Source organism: Hippocampus zosterae, chromosome 12 (genome assembly GCF_025434085.1).
Source record: "Hippocampus zosterae strain Florida chromosome 12, ASM2543408v3, whole genome shotgun sequence".
In the NCBI taxonomy this organism is placed as follows: domain Eukaryota; kingdom Metazoa; phylum Chordata; class Actinopteri; order Syngnathiformes; family Syngnathidae; genus Hippocampus; species Hippocampus zosterae.
In genome coordinates, this window is record NC_067462.1 from 1963355 (window position 1) to 1981129 (window position 17775).

Sequence of the window (17775 nt, forward strand, 5' to 3'; positions counted from 1 at the left end):
ACTGCCAGCCTGGGCCTTCCTGTTTTACAACATGCGAATGTGGGTTGGGGCATCTGTTTGTTTTCCTGAACACGCATGTGACATTAGGCCACGCCCTCAAAAACAGGAGACCAGACACAAAATGTGCGTGCGTACATGCGTGCGCACCTGCCTGCGAGAATGCAATTGTGCGGCTTAAAATACACTTTTTTGCCACATGGCAAAAAAAAAAAAAAGCTTTCTCCCACTTTGCACAAATTAGCAGCAGCCCACACACACCACTGACACATAGCTAGCGATCAGAGCGCAGATGCTGCAGGGATTGAGGAGGAAGGTGGGAGAAGAAACTAGACGGGCGAGAAGAGAGACATGCATCATTATTTACTTAGTATTTACACACGCGCATATATATACTGTGTATATATATATATATATATATATATATCCATCCATCTTCCGAGCCGCTTGATCCTCACTAGGGTCGCGGGGGGTGCTGGAGCCTATCCCAGCTGTCTTTGGGCAGTAGGTGGGGGACACCCTGAATCGGTTGCCAGCCAATCGCAGGGCACACAGAGACGAACAACCATTCGCACTCACACTCACACCTAGGGACAATTTAGAGTGTTCAATCAGCCTGCCACGCATGTTTTTGGAATGTGGGAGGAAACCGGAGCACCCGGAGAAAACCCACGCAGGCCCGGGGAGAACATGCAAACTCCACACAGGGATCGAACCCGGTACCTCTGCACTGTGAAGCTGACGTGCTAACCACTGGACTACCGGGCCGCCCTATATATATATATGTGTGTGTGTGTGTGTATATAAAATACTGCGTGCCAGTACCACTTGTGCTATTCATTCATTCATTCATCTTCCGTACCGCTTGATCCTCACCAGGGTCGCGGGGGGTGCTGGAGCCCATCCCAGCCGTCTCCGGGCAGTAGGCGGGGGGACACCCTGAATCGGTTGCCAGCCAATCGCAGGACACACAGAAACGAACAACCATTTTCACTCACACTCACACCTAGGGACAATTTAGAGTGTTCAATCAGCCTGCCACGCATATTTTTGGAATGTGGGAGGAAACCGGAGCACCCGGAGAAAACCCACGCAGGCCCGGGGAGAACATGCAAACTCCACACAGGGAGGCCGGAGCTGGAATCGAACCCGGTACCTCCGCACTGTGAAGCCCACGTGCTAACCACTGGACTACCGGGCCGCCCTCACTTGTGCTATTGACACATCCAATTTTAATCCATCCGATGACAGATAATTATCTAACAAAGCTCTTTCTTTCTTTCACTCTGGTACACACGATGAGTTGCCCCAGGGGCAAACCGCCACAATACTTGATGTCTGATTTTTTTTTTTTTTTTTTTTTCCCCCCCTCAAGTATCAGTGGCTGGTATCGGCCACCTTTCCAAACGACTGACTACCCAATGCACTGAAATAGGGTCGCTATCAAGCCGATACCGTTACCGGCTATCAGTATTCTATTTCTAGAAAAAAAAAACAGGGTGAATTGGCAAACGGCAAACTCCGAAGTCACCGTTACATGTCTAATTGTCGACAGTCCATGCGTCTTCATCTTAAAAAGGCCAACGGCAGCCATGAAGCGGGCCTGTTGCGACAGGAATCCATCTCTCCCCGAGCTTTTCCAAACCAAACGGAATATCTTGCCGGCGAGATCACTGCAAAAGAAACGCTGCCAAGCCGACGAACAGCTGGCAAACGTCCCGGCCCACTGAGTCGAGCGGCGCTCAAACTTCTGCGTGTTGACGTGCGCGCGCGTTTGTCGGGAGCGTCGCTCGCAGCTGCACAGTGTGTGTGTGTCAATATTTGGGATTATTTTAAGTGACGCAACTTGTAAATGGAAGGAGCAAAACGCCGCTTTTGCTAAAGCCGCGCCGGCCGAGCGGCTCTCCGCGACTATTTACAGAAGCGATCGGCCGCCGCAGAAAAGTCACTTTTTGCCACGTTCGCTTTCATAAATGAGTTAGTAGACGGCCGTCCGCTCGACTGTGATCAATTTATTTATTTGTGACGGAGACCAAAAAAAAAAACGTTTTCACCCCAATGGCCAACCCTAATTTCTTGGCAACAATTTAGACGCCCCCCCCCCTCCCTCAACCACTTTTTTTAAGTTTGTGGTGGGTTTCAGAGCTCACCGTGACCACATTAAGGCCGCCAGCCAGGCTTCTGCCTCACTGGAGTCTTTTGAGGGAAGGTCTCTGAATTCATCCTTTTTACATCCGACATTATAAAGTCAGGTTCTTGTCTATTTATTTCTATCATGTGATCATCTTCAGCTTGCCGGAAAACTCATTAATTAGCGCCAGTCTTCTTCAAAAAAAAAAACCAAACCAATTTTTAAATAATGATTTTTATATTTAAAAAAATGTCACTCTCTATTTTTTAAGATAAGATAAGATAAGACAAGATAAGATAAGATATCCTTTATTTTATTTATAAACATAGTCTCAACACAATTAAATGGAATGTAAAGACCTGTTTGTTTTTTTTTTGCGACTCCTGAGGTGTGCCACATGGCCGCGTCACAGTCATGAAAACGCAAACGGTTTTCACACAAACGTGTCGCAAAAGGGTGTGCACACTTGTGCAACCACATCATTTAAAAAGATCCCGCCCCCTCCCCCATTTGACTTGAACAGGTTACAGGACACTTCAAACGGTGCGAAATTATTTCCTGGTCTTCGTTTGTAATTCACCAAAACCTGCCATTTGAACACGGATGGGGAAGGGGGTGATTGGGGTGTGGGGGGCGTTGCCCCCCCCCCCCCCCCGGCCTGCTTGCCAGAGCTCCAGATGGGCCCACAGAAACCCAACGCCACACCCACACACTCCCTGACCTGGCATGGAGCTCCGTGTTTGCTGCCAGTTTGGTGTAGGCAGCATTCAGTGGCAGCTACCTCTTGTCTGCACACACACACACACACACACACACACACACACACACACACACACGTATTTCCATTCTATACTTTAAGGTGTATTCTGATGCGAGGCTAAAACTTTTCAAAACAGTGACAGGTTAGACTTCCAATGTTAAAACACAGCAATTTATCACTACCTAATTATAGCTGGGGGTTGTGACCTTCATGTCAATGTGCGCACGCACACACACACACACACACACGAGTGCGCGCGTGTGTGCACCCAGCTGTCAGAATAATGGCGGTGGAGCAGACAAAGTAGGCTAAAACATTGTCTGCTCTGCTGGAAGACAAAAACAAGTCTGGCTCTGAGCACTCCGCCGGTCTGACGAGGCCTTAGTTAAGTGCTCGTTTGTGTCGGGCTGGACAATTATGGGAAAAAAATTAAAAAAAAAAAAATCGTTTGTGAAGCAATTCTAGATCATTTGTGTTGTTCATCGGCTTTCTGTTCCTGGTGTTCAGGCAAATAGTTTGTGATTTTTTTTCCAAGTTTTGGAGTGACCAACAGCCAACGATCTCCAGAATAGATCCTGCTTTGCACTTAACAGCAGCAGCATTTCCACATTCAGCGCCCCCCCCTCCCCCCACTTTTTTTTAACTAACCTTGTGCCCCACGTCAAATGTCATTTTTTTGTAATATACAATTTTTTTTGGTCAAGTCGCGGGGCCGCTGAAAAATGAACGGCGGGCCGTAAATGGCCCCCGGGGCCGCAGTTTGGACACCACCAAAAGTTGACGCGCTGCAACCGCAACGAAGATTCACTGGTGTTGAAAATTCACTCATCTACCCCAAAATGAGCAGTTTTGTCGCCGCCGTTCCTTTGCACCGGCGAAAACTGATTTGAAATACAATTGTCTTGAGTTACCGGCGCAGTCACGGAACAAAATATGCAACTCGTATCTCAGGACGGCGGTGCGTTCGGGTAATTGTGGCCTCCTTTTCGTCCAGGCCAGTTTTAGTGACGCTTCTTCGAATTCAAAAGCAACACTTATTTATTTATTTATTTATTTATTTATTTTTTCTTGCTACTTGAGTCGGTGTCCATTTTTTTTTCGGTCATCACTTCTTTCAGCGAAGGGGGTCCCAATCATTTTGCCTGCGTCCATATTTTTGCGCTCTTTCAAGCTTTCCTGCTCTTCTACCGGCACAGTAAAACAGAAGGGGGGTGGTGCGAGCGCGCCATATGTCCCCCTAATTTGCTCCAAATGCAAACCGCCGTCACTGGCAAGATGGAGCGGCAAGCCCTCTTCTCCACCCAAAAAGGAAAATCAATGGATTTGATCAGATTGGGCAGGCGGACGGTCACGCAATTGACCATCTTCGTGAATTTTTTTTTTTTTTTTAATTAAAAAAATTGGGGCGGCCCGGTAGTCCAGTGATTAGCACGTGGGCTTCACAGTGCAGAGGTACCGGGTTCGATTCCAGCTCCGGCCTCCCTGTGTGGAGTTTGCATGTTCTCCCCGGGCCTGCGTGGGTTTTCTCCGGGTGCTCCGGTTTCCTCCCACATTCCAAAAACATGCGTGGCAGGCTGATTGAACGCTCTAAATTGTCCCAAGGTGTGAGTGTGAATGCGAATGGTTGTTCATTTGTGTGTGCCCTGCGATTGGCTGGCAACCGATTCAGGTTGTCCCCCGCCTACTGCCCGAAGACAGCTGGGATGGGCTCCAGCACCCCCCGCGACCCTAGTGAGGATCAAGCGGCTCGGAAGATGAATGAATTAAAAAAAAAAAAAAATCAGCCATCCCAACATTTTTCCCGACCGGCGAGTTTGCTGTCAAATTTGATCGAAATGATGCTTTCTGCTGTCCAAAGTTTTATCGCTCCTTCTTTCTTGTGCCTGAGCGGTCGCCATCCGCCGATCATACGGGCCAATCTCCGTCCGTCCCGCTCGTCTGCGGGTCTTGCGGTTTCTCTTTGTGTTAGGTCAACGCCCGGCGAGATATATCGTCTACGTTTGACTTGCGGCCGTTCCTCGGCGCTCTTTCACTTCCTCCGGCTGCTTTATGCAAAGATGTACGCTTTCGTAAAGGCTTTTAAGAGCGCCAGCGGCACCGTATGGATGCCCAGCAGTCTTCTGCCAGCCATCCACTGTATAATGCATGACCACTTCTGGCTTTCGACCTTTTGCTTTACGTTCCCAACCATTTGGCTGGCCTTGTGGACCACAGACGCCGCGCGTAGCACATGCGCAGTCCCGAAAGAGGATTCCTTCCCGTCTAATGGCCGTGAGCTATAGTTGAGCACTCACCCAGTTGAGGAAACGTAAATCGGAACTCCCCTGAAATTCTTTATCACTCTGTGCTGCACAAAGCTGCTCTTAATTGCAATTTGTTCGTTCCGCGAGTGCTCACTTCATCTCCCTCATACGACGTGACGAGCTGCGATTTGCCGCCTAATCACGGTCTTCGCCTCAAAAGCTGTGCTACTTGCAGCTCCAAAGCGACGCACCGCCGACGTGTTCGGGGATCCGTTCGTCATTTCACTGGTTTACGAAACTGAATCTCGCGGGCAAACCGGGCCTTTTTGAAGAATGTATTCGTCTGTGGCATTGAACGGCGGGCTTCCATTTGAAGAAGAGAAATGAAAAGCGATGAAAATGCGTTTGACCCAAAACGGAATAAATACATCAAGAAATCATTTTTTCAGCTTTGTGTACGATGTGGTATTGCCATTTTTGTGTCTGCGCCTTTTGAGGTTGTCTTCCAAAAGAAATGGGTTCACGGAGGGCCCCGTAGGAGCGGAAGTGCTTTGGAAGAAATGGGCAGGGCGGGGAGGGGGGGCGGGGGGTTGCCGGCATCACCGCCCTGCAGCTAATGGCTCTCGCTCTCTATTGCAAGCTCGGCACAGACCCCGGAAGGCATTACCATGGAAGGAGAGCGTGTGAAATATGAATGAAGGGAGTTCCTCGCTCAAGAACAGGACAAAGATTCGGCCCGCTTTCAACCAAGCAGTTTTGGGCTTTTATATTCACAGACCGGTATTGAAGTACATCGGTGTGATGGACAAGGACGAGCAGTAGTTTTGGCAGAGAGAGCGAACGAGTATCTGAAACAAAAGATCAAATCAAGACAAAGACACATTCTGTATTTGGGGACCCCCCCCCCCCCCAAAAAAAAATTAATGAATCGCATCAATGTAGCAGTTTAATGTTAATGAACAAAAAGGATGCAGCAACACATGTATAAATGCAATATCAGAACACAGTGGACAATCACATATGCTTATTTGCTGTACTCCCCCCCCCCCCCCCCCCCCGATACTGTAGCTGATAGGAGAAATGCATTTTTATTTTATTTTTTGGGGGGAATGGCCACTACAGTGAGCATCAATTATTCACAGATTTTTTTCTATTCGTCATTCCCCGGGATTTGAGGGGTCCACTGGCATATTTTCTTTCTCTTCAATGAAAAACAATCAACGCGATTGCAGTTGACTGACCCACCGAGCTGTCAAAGTTTTCTCCGTTTGTGCAGGTCCTGCGTACCAGAAGGAAACCATATTGCAACCCCCCCTGTATCTACCCCGGTCAAGGATGACGCCTCGTACTGATGTCCAAAACGTTTATTCATGGAACACCGTGAAAACTAAAACACATTTCGAACAACAATCAAAATTATAATATCTTGAACAGGACATTAAATAAATAACACAAATGACATACCGTGTGCACCTTGGTAAACCGAAAGTAGATCAAATAACGATAAATCACGTAGATCACACGGTATCGTAGTTCTCTGACTCTCTCTCTCTCTCTCTCTCTCTCTCTCTCTCTGTCTCCCGTTGTCTTCTCGATCTTTCTCTCATTCCTCGCTATACACAGCACTTGACCCGGAAGTGATTTTTAACAAACATTCCGAATAACATATTCAGAGGAGTTAAGGAAAAACAAATATGAAAGTTCACTAAAAATATGAAATACCTTAGCAAAACAACAAGCCTAAAATAAATTATTTTTTTGCTGTCATGGCAACCAACAACTCAGTCTTGGCGCCAGTTACACCCCCGCCCCCCCGATCATTCTTTACATTCTTTATATTTCGATATGTGTTATCTATTGGCTGGAATGGATCAATGTCATTTCCATTTCATTTCATTTTTGAATCATTGGTCACAGAATGCGTAGTTATCATCTTTGTCACAAGATGGTTTCGTACTAAATTGATGGGTGGGGCATCCATGACAACTCTTGTTTTTCTTCTGAAATGAAGATATTTAATTTTTAAAAAGTCAAGTAGCATGTGAAAAAATTGGGGGGGGTTGACTAGCATGTTGCAACAAGAGTGCGTGTGTATTATAAATAACGCGAATCAATAATAAATGACACGCTAGCTCCCGTTTTTTGGAGTCCCTGTATGTGATTATTGGGCGGGGGGGGGGGGGGGGGCGGATGAAAGAAAATCCTCCCCCCCGTCCTTTTTCCTTTTTGGTCTCCAAGCAGAGGAAGACAAAGATGAATTTAAGGTGGCTCAAAATCAAAGTTGACGTTTTCGACCCGTTTTCACCCACGGGACGAGCTGCTAGCGCCCGCCGGGCCGGGCCGCGTTTGTGTGTACGTTACGAGGCCGATGCCGTGCATGATTTATTCATCGGACTTGTCTGCCCGGCCGCCACGCCGCGTACTTGGAAAAGCCATGAAATCATTATGCCGCATGCATTATTGAATGCACACGCACGCATTGCACGCACGCCGGCTCTCATGCTGATAACTACATGAGAGATTTATCCGGGATATGCTCACTTATCGTCTCGTCTGCTTCTCTTGTAATGGCACAAGCCCGCCTCCAAATTTTCGGCGTCGACAAGGTGCCTTCGCTTTAGGACAGCCGCGTCAGATTCATTTATGTTGCAGGCCGCATTTTAGTTTCTTTGGAGGGCCGTTATGACTGAAACCAAATCAAAAAGTCAATACCAACAGTTTATTCAACTACTCTAATGGGGGGGGGGGGGGGGCGGCCCGGTAGTCCAGTGGCTAGCACGTCGGCTTCGCAGTGCAGAGGTACCGGGTTCGATTCCAGCTCCGGCCTCCCTGTGTGGAGTTTGCATGTTCTCCCCGGGCCTGCGTGGGTTTTCTCCGGGTGCTCCGGTTTCCTCCCACATTCCAAAAATATGCATGGCAGGCTGATTGAACACTCTAAATTGTCCCTAGGTGTGAGTGTGAGTGCGAATGGTTGTTCGTTTCTGTGTGCCCTGCGATTGGCTGGCAACCGATTCAGGATGTCCCCCGCCTACTGCCCGAAGACAGCTGGGATAGGCTCCAGCACCCCCCGCGACCCTAGTGAGGATCAAGCGGCTCGGAAGATTAATGAATGAATGAATGAATGAATTTCACATTTTGGTCGAGATTTTAGCAAGTTGACATGCATGATTTGCTTTCGCGGGCCACATAAAAAGGTGTGGCGGGGCCAGATCTGGTCCCCGGGCCTTCAGTTTGACACCAGTGTTCATTGGCGTGGCAGCGAGGAAATCCAAATTTCACCGTTTGCCCACCGTGCCGCCTAGGGGTTCCTGAGTTTTTAAATGGATACGAGAAAAATTTTTAATGAATGACCCAGTGGGGGGGGGGGGGGGGGGGGGGGAGAGAACCGAATGAAGGCATCAAAAACTCTCCGCATTGTTTTCAAGGTGCAATGAGCTGCATGGATTATCTGCCCTGATCTTTGACCGTGTTCGAATGCTTCCCTATATGCGGCCGTTTACCCTCGCGGTCTGGCTGCTCGCTCCTCGGCCACACGTGGGGTCATTGCCCTCCGCCCGCCCCCCCGCAGGGTCTCATCCCTGTTCTAAAAATGAAGAGGGGCTTTGCACACGATTTGGGCTCTTATCGAGGTCATGAAGCTTAGGTAAGGCTTTGACGTCAGCGGCGCACATCGCGCTGATAACGGGCCCCTTTTTTTCGATGCCAGGTGTTTGTGTGTGTGTGTGTGTGTGTGTGTGTTTACCCGTCGTAGAAAAGCTTCTGACTTCAAAAATGGCACCAAAACAGGCCGATACGCACTTTGGGCCTTTCACGCACGCGGACGAGCACGTTTGCGCACAACGGCTACACGCAGATCAAAATCGGTGCCGTGATCGCAAAAACCTACGTCCAGATTTTATTTTTCTCGCAACACCCCAAACATGTTTGACTAATCGAAACACGTCGATGCTTATTTTGGGCAATTCGCCGACACATTTTCAGAAACTGTATGTTGGCAGATAACTTTTTTTATACTTTTTTTTTCTAGCCAGACCTACCTGCGATCGGTGAAAATCGGAGAACCCCCCCCCCCCCTGTTTTTTCTTTAATTTAATATTTACATTTACATTTAATACCCTGTCCCAACATTCTTTAATCACGTTGAAAAGTCGTTGCACACGCGGGAAATGTCTTCAACACTCGTTCCGTTTTCAAATTGCAAAATGACAGGCACCTAGGCAGGCATCACTTCAAAACACTCACACCATGCTATAAAAATCTCCACTTTCAGTCTAAAAAAAAATGTCAGGGAAAATAGACCAGTGCCATCTGTTCATTTAATATTCAAACTTTTCAGCGAGTTGACACACTGTGGCAGTGTAGAGACCAGGGATGGCCAACTGGCAGCGGTCGTTTTTGATTGATTTAGTGATTTATTTATTTTACACGCCCCCCCCCCCCCCATAAAAAAATCCTTAAGAAAACACTGAGAAATATTCATTATATATTCCCCTTACATAAAATGGGGGGAAATGTGGAAATAAATTCCTGTAAAGAAAGAGGGAGAGGGGAGAGAGAGAAAGAGAGAGAGAGGAAGAGGGAGAGGGGAGGCGGGCAGGCAGTCGGTGGAAGGAGGGAGGGGAGGAGAGCGAGGCAGCCGGAGGGCAGACCCGAGCCAGTCAGCGCGTCGGTCAGGGAAAACCGAGACAGGCGAGAGACACTCGGAGTGGGAAAGAGCTCTCACTCCCTTCCCACCAGGAAAACAACATTTATCTCTTGGGTGCGCGCGTGTTTTTTTTTTTTTTTTGTTGCGGACTTCGCTTCCTAGTTTGACTTGTGATTTTTTTTTGGGGGGGGGGCGGTGGGAGGCTCGCAGTAAACACTCTACTCACGTTTGCCCCGCGGAAGCGCAACTGATGGGTAAGAAGATCCTCTTGTTATTGTTCCGTATGCAATGGAAGTGTCTGTGTGTGTTGGGAGCGCTCGCTCAAGTGTTCCCGGACCTCCCGATTTGACTTGTGTACGTTGCGCCGACTTGGGGCTTCTCTTGCCACCGTCGTGTTGTTGTTGTTCGCTTGACTGCGATCTCACCGCCGGCCGCGTTCTCACTCCGGTCGGGCGAGTCGCTGTGCCCGCGGGCTCATCAACTACGTGGGCGTGCGGGGCGGCCTCGAGTCGAGTCGAGTGAGTGTGTTTCTTGAATGGTCCCGGTGTCCGGAGACGCTCCTCTCACGACACAGCGAGCCATTCAAGTGAATGGAACAGATGGCAGAGGTCGCATCTGCGCCGCCCCCGCGGGATCGTTTGTGCTCGTGTATGTTCGTTCGTGTATGTGCAAAAGTTGAGGCTGAGAATTCATCCGTCCTCTGTCTGTTTTTTTCTTCTCGGCATTTACGTAAACTAAATAAATAATAAAATATAAATAAATATAAAAATATGAAATAAAATAAAATATAATTAAATAAATAAATAATAAAATAAATAAATTTTAAAAAATAAGTTGAGAGGTTTGCTCTCTCGCCAAGCACGGCCAATTAGTGTTGCACTGCACCTTACAGTCGTCAGGTTGGAGGGTTTCGATTCCCAGAGTTTGCATGTTCTCCCTTTCTCAAGTTACATTTTCAAAACATGCACGTTTGCTTCATTGGCGGCTCTAATACCGGTGGTGCGCAAGTGTGGTCCGCGGGAGCCCCTATCCAACCTCTTTTACATGTCCCCCCCTTCCTCCAACACACCTGATTCAAATGATCAGCTCACGAGTAAGGGTTACAGAAGCCCGCTAGTGAGCTTGAGCAATCGAATCGATTGTGTTGGAGGCGGCAGACGGGCAAAGACAAAACAGGCTGCCTAGGGGCTCTCTCCAGGTCCGGACTTGGGCACCCCTGCTCGAAATGCTCCATACTGGAGGTGAGTGGCGATTGTTGGCTTTGTCTACTCACACAGTGCCGCCCAAGTGGCTGCGGCTCAGTTGGTCCAATGGGTTGTCCGGTGACCAAAGGGTCTGATGTTCGATTCCCCATTCCAACTGTCAGTGTCCTTGGGCAAGGTGCTGAACCCTAAATTACATAAGTTGTTGTTATTATTGTGACTAGCTCGTGGCCCGCCTTTCAAAATTTATGAGCTGCAAGCTGTTGGTTTGTTGTTTTTTGGGTTGTCACGGGGCAAAATGTGAATAAGCTTTCTGGAAAGGGGGGAAAAAAAACTCTGAGCACGATACTCGCTGCTGCACTCTCTGCTGTTCATTGAACAGTCAAACATACGCATGCAAAATGAAAACCCTCGCAAGGAGCATGGAAAAGACGCTAACACTCAACTAACCCAAAGTCATAAGTTCATTTATGGTCTACAGGTACTTCCTATTTTCTGCAGATGGATGAAACCTTTTGTTGGGGGCTATTTTTTTCCACCAGACTTTCTAGGTGGCGCTATTGAGTGAGATTGAAATGGTGTTTGCGATTTTTGCCATTTGTCAAGCAGACCTGCTTCCATTTCGGGCTCATTTGGACGACCATCTAAACAGTGCGGTACCCAGCCAAATGTAGAGATTTACGTTAAAAAAAAAAAAAAACTTCTTTATCTGTGTTTGTTTTTATCCCTTTTTTTGCTAGCTTTGGGGGCTTACTTTTTTATCAATATCTCGTGACCAAGACTGGCGCTTTTGCGTGTACAGGGGGCAGCACCTGCTTTTCAAAATGGAAGCCATGATGACCAATGATTTTTTTTTTTTTGTCCATCTGTGTAGGCCGCTATGAACCCAAAAAGTGGTTGGCTTACGGGAAATAAATAAAAATAGTCAAAGAGACGGCGTGTCAATTTTCGAAGCAGATTATCGGTACTACAACCATCACTTGATGAAATCAGCTTGTTGCCTATTCAAATTTCGGGACCGCCCCCAAAGTATAGCCCCGCCTCCCGTATCAAGATCCCAAGCATGCCCTTGACAAATAAAGCGCACACGCATTGATGCGCCAGCATGTCTGGTCCTGCCACACCCTTTCTTCCCTCCTTTCCGTCCTGTTGACGGGGTGTCAAGTTTCCTCCCTCGCTGAAACGCTGCCCGCTACCAACCATGTCACAGGCTAGCTGCGGCAGGAACTGCAAGCGTGTTTGCCAGCAGATTGGTCGCTCGACTGCTCGGGGCGATAAGAGGCTCACCGCTTCGAAATGTTTAGTGACGCTGAAGGAACGGAGCAATCATTGTCGCTTCAAATGTAAGGTGTGTAACGTGCATATTTTGGGGACCTCTGTCTGTGTGTGTGTGTGTGCCCGCATTGGTGACCAGTCCAGGGTGTTCTCTCACCAAGAGCAAATTGAGGTGAACTGAAGACGGCGAATTGTCCCGAAGTGTGGACGTGCGTGTGAATGGCCGCTTGTTTAATCAGTACGTGCCCTGCGATTGACTGGCGACCAGTCCCGGGTCTAGCTCGCCTCTCTTTTTGCGGCAACCCACTTCTTCCTTGACAATCGTGCCATGTTTTTGCGGTTGAAGTGAAATGAATACAATGCTAATACACTCTATCTGCGCCCTGTCCAAGGTGTACCCTGGTTCTCGCCCCAGAAGTAACTTTTCTTCACAAAAGACTCTGAAGTGTGACTGTAGGTGCTTGTTTGTCCATGCGTGCCCTAACGATTGACTGGAGACCATTCGCTTCTCTCGCCACAAGTCAGCTGGGACATTTCGCAGCTAATCTGCCGCCCTAGAAAGGATGAACAGATCGACGCGGTCGCCGTCTCAAATGGATCATCCGCACTTTTTTCATCCTCAGCCGCCAATCTCGTGTGCGATAAGATGACAACTCAAAGTGCCTTTTCACAGCAGGCGTGACATCGGCGCATCCCACAGTTGACAATCAACAAGCCACCAAATTGTTCTCGCGTCTTGCAATGCGGATGAGTCAGCCGCTTGAAGGCCAACCAAAGCAACGGTATGCACTGGTTAAAAAAAAAAATAAAAATAACGGCTTCCGATTCATTCAATTGGCACGCTGGCTAGCATCCTTGCCGTTACCATGGCGACCAACGGAATATTTCTGATTTAGCTTTTGTCTCTGCCACGTCGGCTATTCCTCGCTCCCGAGCAGCACTTCGCAACAGCACACTACAAATCTGCATTGGACTTAAAAATGAAAGACACACACGCACACACACACACACACACACACACACATGCATGCGCACACACGCGCTGACAGTAAGCCCTGTATGCGTGTCAGCAAATCTCCGCTGCAGAACTCATGTAGGAGTGGGATTGTTTTTTTTGCTCTCCGCTGCCATAATTCATCACTCAAGTCAGGTGCTCATCCGAGATTCTTCTCCTAAACCCCCCCCCCCCCACCCCCTCTCGGTTGGGTTTGTATCGGTGAATAAATGAAAGAGCTAGCGTGTTAGGCTAAGATGCTAGCTAAATCAAAGAAGATTGATATCCGCCCCACGGTCGTCACGGCAACAGGTTGTATTTTTCGACTTTTTGGGGAGCTAATGCTCTTACACAATAAATAAAACCAAAACAAAAAAGGCGTTCTTGCTGACGGGCGGCACGCCTGCCTCACAGCCTGCAGCTCATCTCCAAACATGGGGGGGTGAATTCATTTGGTCAGGTTGGGAAAATTTGGCACTTGACTGCTTTTGCAGTCGTCTTTCGAAATGCTTCTCGAAAAGAACTTTTCCACAAAAGTTGCAAAATTAGCCTACAAAATGTTTAATTTTCACCTTTCACCAGAAGTTAGCCAGGTTGTGAATATCTAATTTCTAATTCTTCCTTTTTTTTTTTTTTTTTTGGAACCAGTTGACGTGAGCGCAGCAGCCCTGCCCGCGCCGGTGCCCCCCACGGCCACAACGATCCTCCCTATGGACCTGCGGATGGTTGACCACCACCACCGCCACCAACAGACCCCCTACGGTTTAGTCCCCCAGCCCCACCCTGCGCCGCCCACCTCCACCGCATCAAATGAGCCGAGCAATGGGCCGTGCATTAGTCAGTACCGTTGAGCCATGAGGACTCCATTTACGTGCGGTCGGAGCCTGACGTTTTTAATTTTTTTTTTTTTTCCCTTGCAGGCCACCAAGAGCAGCAGCTGCAGCAGGAGCTGGTGGCTCTCAAACACAAACAGCAGCTCCAGAGGCAGTTACTCATTGCCGAGTTTCAGAGGCAGCACGAGCAGCTGTCCAGGCAACACGAAGCCCAGCTTCATGATCACATCCAGGTGAGTTGACGAGCGTCCAGCAAGCGCCCCGTCGTTCAACTTGCGGAAAGCTAACCCTTCCCGCTGCGCAAACACCCGAATCACGTTCGACGGCTAATTTCATTGCACTCTTGGCGACGCCCTGAGATTTTTTTACTACTTGACAAAAGCAAACATTCTGAGGTCACGTCATCTTCCCAAACTCTTGTTCAAAGATCTTCAAGCCACAAGTGATGCGATGAATCAAAACGATGAGCTGACTAAGCGGTTGAAGCGAGAGGGGGGAAAGGGATCCGTGCGCAACGTCGTGGCTGACCGCTTCCTTCTTCACCGAAAGCATTACGACAATCCATTTTTAAACCCTCCTGCCCCCCCGCCCCCCACAAAAAAAAAGCAAACGCAAATGGAGCTAACCTATTTTTCACTCATTATTGTCCAATAAAAATCCAGATTTTCAATGTTGAGGTGACAAAATGTTGAACGGCTCTTGCGGGCTTAAGAAGGGCTGGTTCGGTTGATTTGAAAATAAAAATTTTAATTGAAAATTTTTGGACATGCGGCGTTTTTTCCGACCGTGTCAAGTCATAACTCGGCTCAATTAACGATTAATGCAATTAACAATTCATCAAGTAACTCGAACAGCTGTCAATATAGCTCAACTTTATGTGTCGCTTTTGTCCGTGACAGCTGTCGGCAGATGTCATCGTTGTTCCCCGCACCCCCCCTCCCCAACTTCATCCAAAACATAATCCTTGAATCGTTTGTGCCCCCCTTCCCCCCACCCCCTCCTCCACGCACGCACATTATTACGCAACTCCTCGGTTGAACTCTTTCCGTCCCTCCAAAACAGCACCAACAGGATTTGATGACGTTGAAACATCAGCAGGAGCTGCTGGAGCATCAGAGGAAGGTGGAGCAGCAGCGCAACAAGCAGCAGTTGGAGAAGCAGCACCGGGAACACAAGCTACTGCAGCTCAAAAACAAGGAGCGCGGACAAGAAAGTGAGTTGGACACCACAGGCGACCAAAAGGCCACTTTTGAAGGAAGACGATTTTTCAATCTTTTTTTTTTTCAAAGAGTCGCACGCAGTCCGTCTCTTGGGTAATATTGACGGACTGAAAATTGCCGTTGAGCCAATTTGGAAGAACAAAAAAAAAAAAATTGGATGCAATAGTGGTCTAAATCATCACATCAAGAGTTTATGAAAGGTGATGACAAACATTGACTTAGTACCTGCACACCAACGTACAAATTGTCTTGAGCAGGGGTGCCCAAACTTTTTGGATCTACTTTTCGATCAACTAACCTCACGGGATCTACCGTTACCGGCGCGCGCACGCACACACACACACACACAAATTTAAGATTTACCTGCTTTATTTTATTTTTTAAATATTTTTTTTAGTGAAAATGAGACTGATTAGTGGCGGCCCGGTAGTCCAGTGGTTAGCACGTCGGCTTCACGGCGCAGAGGTACCGGGTTCGATTCCAGCTCCGGCCTCCCTGTGTGGAGTTTGCATGTTCTCCCCGGGCCTGCGTGGGTTTTCTCCGGGTGCTCCGGTTTCCTCCCACATTCCAAAAACATGCGTGGCAGGCTGATTGAACACTCTAAATTGTCCCTAGGTGTGAGTGTGAGTGTGAATGGTTGTTCGTTTCTGTGTGACCTGCGATTGGCTGGCAACCGATTGAGGGTGTCCCCCGCCTACTGCCCGAAGACAGTTGGGATAGGCTCCAGCACCCCCCGCGACCCTAGTGAGGATCAAGCGGCTCGGAAGATGAATGAATGAATGAATGAGACTGATTAGTGTGCAGTGTATATAAACACAAAAAATATATTACTAACATGCACAAAGACACACAAATGGTTGTTTGTTTTTTTTCTTCTCGACACTCCTCGGATCTACTTGGGACCTGTCTTAGATCTACCGGTAGATCAGGATCGACCTAATGGGCACCCCTGGTCTTGAGTCTTCTGTCACTCTCCCAAGCTCAAACGCCGGGATATTGTCGCGCCCGCAGAACGCCAATCTATTCGTGATGATCTCCCCCCCCCGACCCCCGTGTGTGATATCAGGCGCGGTGGCCAGCACCGAGGTCAAGATGCGACTTCAAGAGTTTGTCCTGAACAAGAAGAAAGCCTTGGCTCAGCGAAACTTAAACCACTGTCTGTCCAACGATCCCCGCTACTGGTACGGGTGAGTGTCGGCGGCCATTTCTCATGTACTTTGGACGTCTGCCTCATCACCCACTCGCCCTTTGAGAGTCGTTTAATTTTTGTTGATGTCAGTGATTGATAGCCAAGTTTTTTTTTTTAAGGCCAGATTTTTGAATGTGGGTGTTTGAAAAAGCGTTTTCTTTCTTTTCTCACACATGCTTTGTGACGTCATGCCCTGCCGTTTGAAATGGCGGCAAATAATGCATTCGCGTCTCATTCGCCTCAGCCCCATCGCGACGGCTTTGTCGTAATACTGCGATTTGACCTTGCAGACGACGGGAGACGAGCTTTCTTTCTCGCCGGCGGATTTTCTTTTTGCGGTTTTCTTAGAGAGTCTCTTGAGTGTGAACGAATGTGAAGATGCACCTCACACATCTGATTGTTTAACCTACAGGAAAACCCAACACAGTTCACTGGATCAAAGCTCCCCTCCCCAAGCGATGATGTCGGCATACCACCACGCGGTGCTGGGCACGTACGACTCAAAAGACGACTTCCCACTCCGCAAAACGGGTAAGGAAGAGCCGTCGTGTCTCGCAGCGAACCGGCTAGGCTTCGGGACCTGTTGTTGTCGCTAGCAGTGCTAGCTAGTCACTGACTTTTTCGTAATCGCCTGTAGATGTTGGCAGCAAAGTTGAGACTGAGTTTTTATGTTATTTTTTTTAAATACTGTGGTCTGGAACAACACAGACATCTAACATGTATGCAATGGTGAACCCATGTTCCCTAAAGCACTTTATTGAGGATTTAAACGCCATGAGGCTCATCAGTAGTGCTAGCTAGCATGCTAGCACGCCATGACAAAGTGATCTGACGTCCGATAGATGACTCTTAGCGAGTACGACTTGCAAAAGCAAGCGCAGTCGGGGTGTTGCCAACTTTGGAGTTTTTGCCCCCCCCCCCCCCCCCCCACCTAGACTTGTTTTGAGTCATGTCATTTGTTTTTTTTTTTTTCTATACGAGAAATGGAAAACAATTTGAGAGTTTATTTTTAGATGTCTCGCCCATCCCTATTTTCTCGTCGTGTTCAGACAAATCTCGCAGACGTCATCGATTAGACTTGTCCCGTCTCAGCCTTTGCCTTTGGGAAACATCCTTGCTCTCATGTCTCACGTCTCGCTGTCTGTTGAGTCTTTGTCGGGTTATTGTTACGTGATTATTTTCTCGCCATCGGCAGCTTCGCGTCACGCCGCTCCAGGTTCTCTAGATCGGCAGCCATCATATGTGGTCAATTTGCCGGTCTCCTCGGTTATGTTTGTATTTTGCGC

At 48.2% G+C, this 17775-nt stretch overlaps 1 protein-coding gene across 3 annotated transcripts in view; it reads left to right on the forward strand.

The window, feature by feature from the left end:
- The first annotated feature begins 9727 nt into the window (after positions 1-9727).
- The window catches only part of LOC127611838 (histone deacetylase 4-like), a 45786-nt gene continuing 37738 nt past the window's right edge, over positions 9728-17775 (forward strand). For 2 of the 3 annotated variants that reach the window (XM_052082617.1, XM_052082618.1), the window contains exons 1-6: positions 9729-10030; positions 13896-14084; positions 14168-14313; positions 15143-15293; positions 16367-16487; positions 16902-17020. In XM_052082617.1, the coding sequence (XP_051938577.1) occupies positions 10027-10030; positions 13896-14084; positions 14168-14313; positions 15143-15293; positions 16367-16487; positions 16902-17020 (730 nt within the window). In that variant the 5' untranslated portion in view covers positions 9729-10026. Of the gene's footprint in view, positions 10031-13895; positions 14085-14167; positions 14314-15142; positions 15294-16366; positions 16488-16901; positions 17021-17775 lie in introns of all 3 variants that reach the window. The other variant, XM_052082619.1, reaches the window with a different exon arrangement.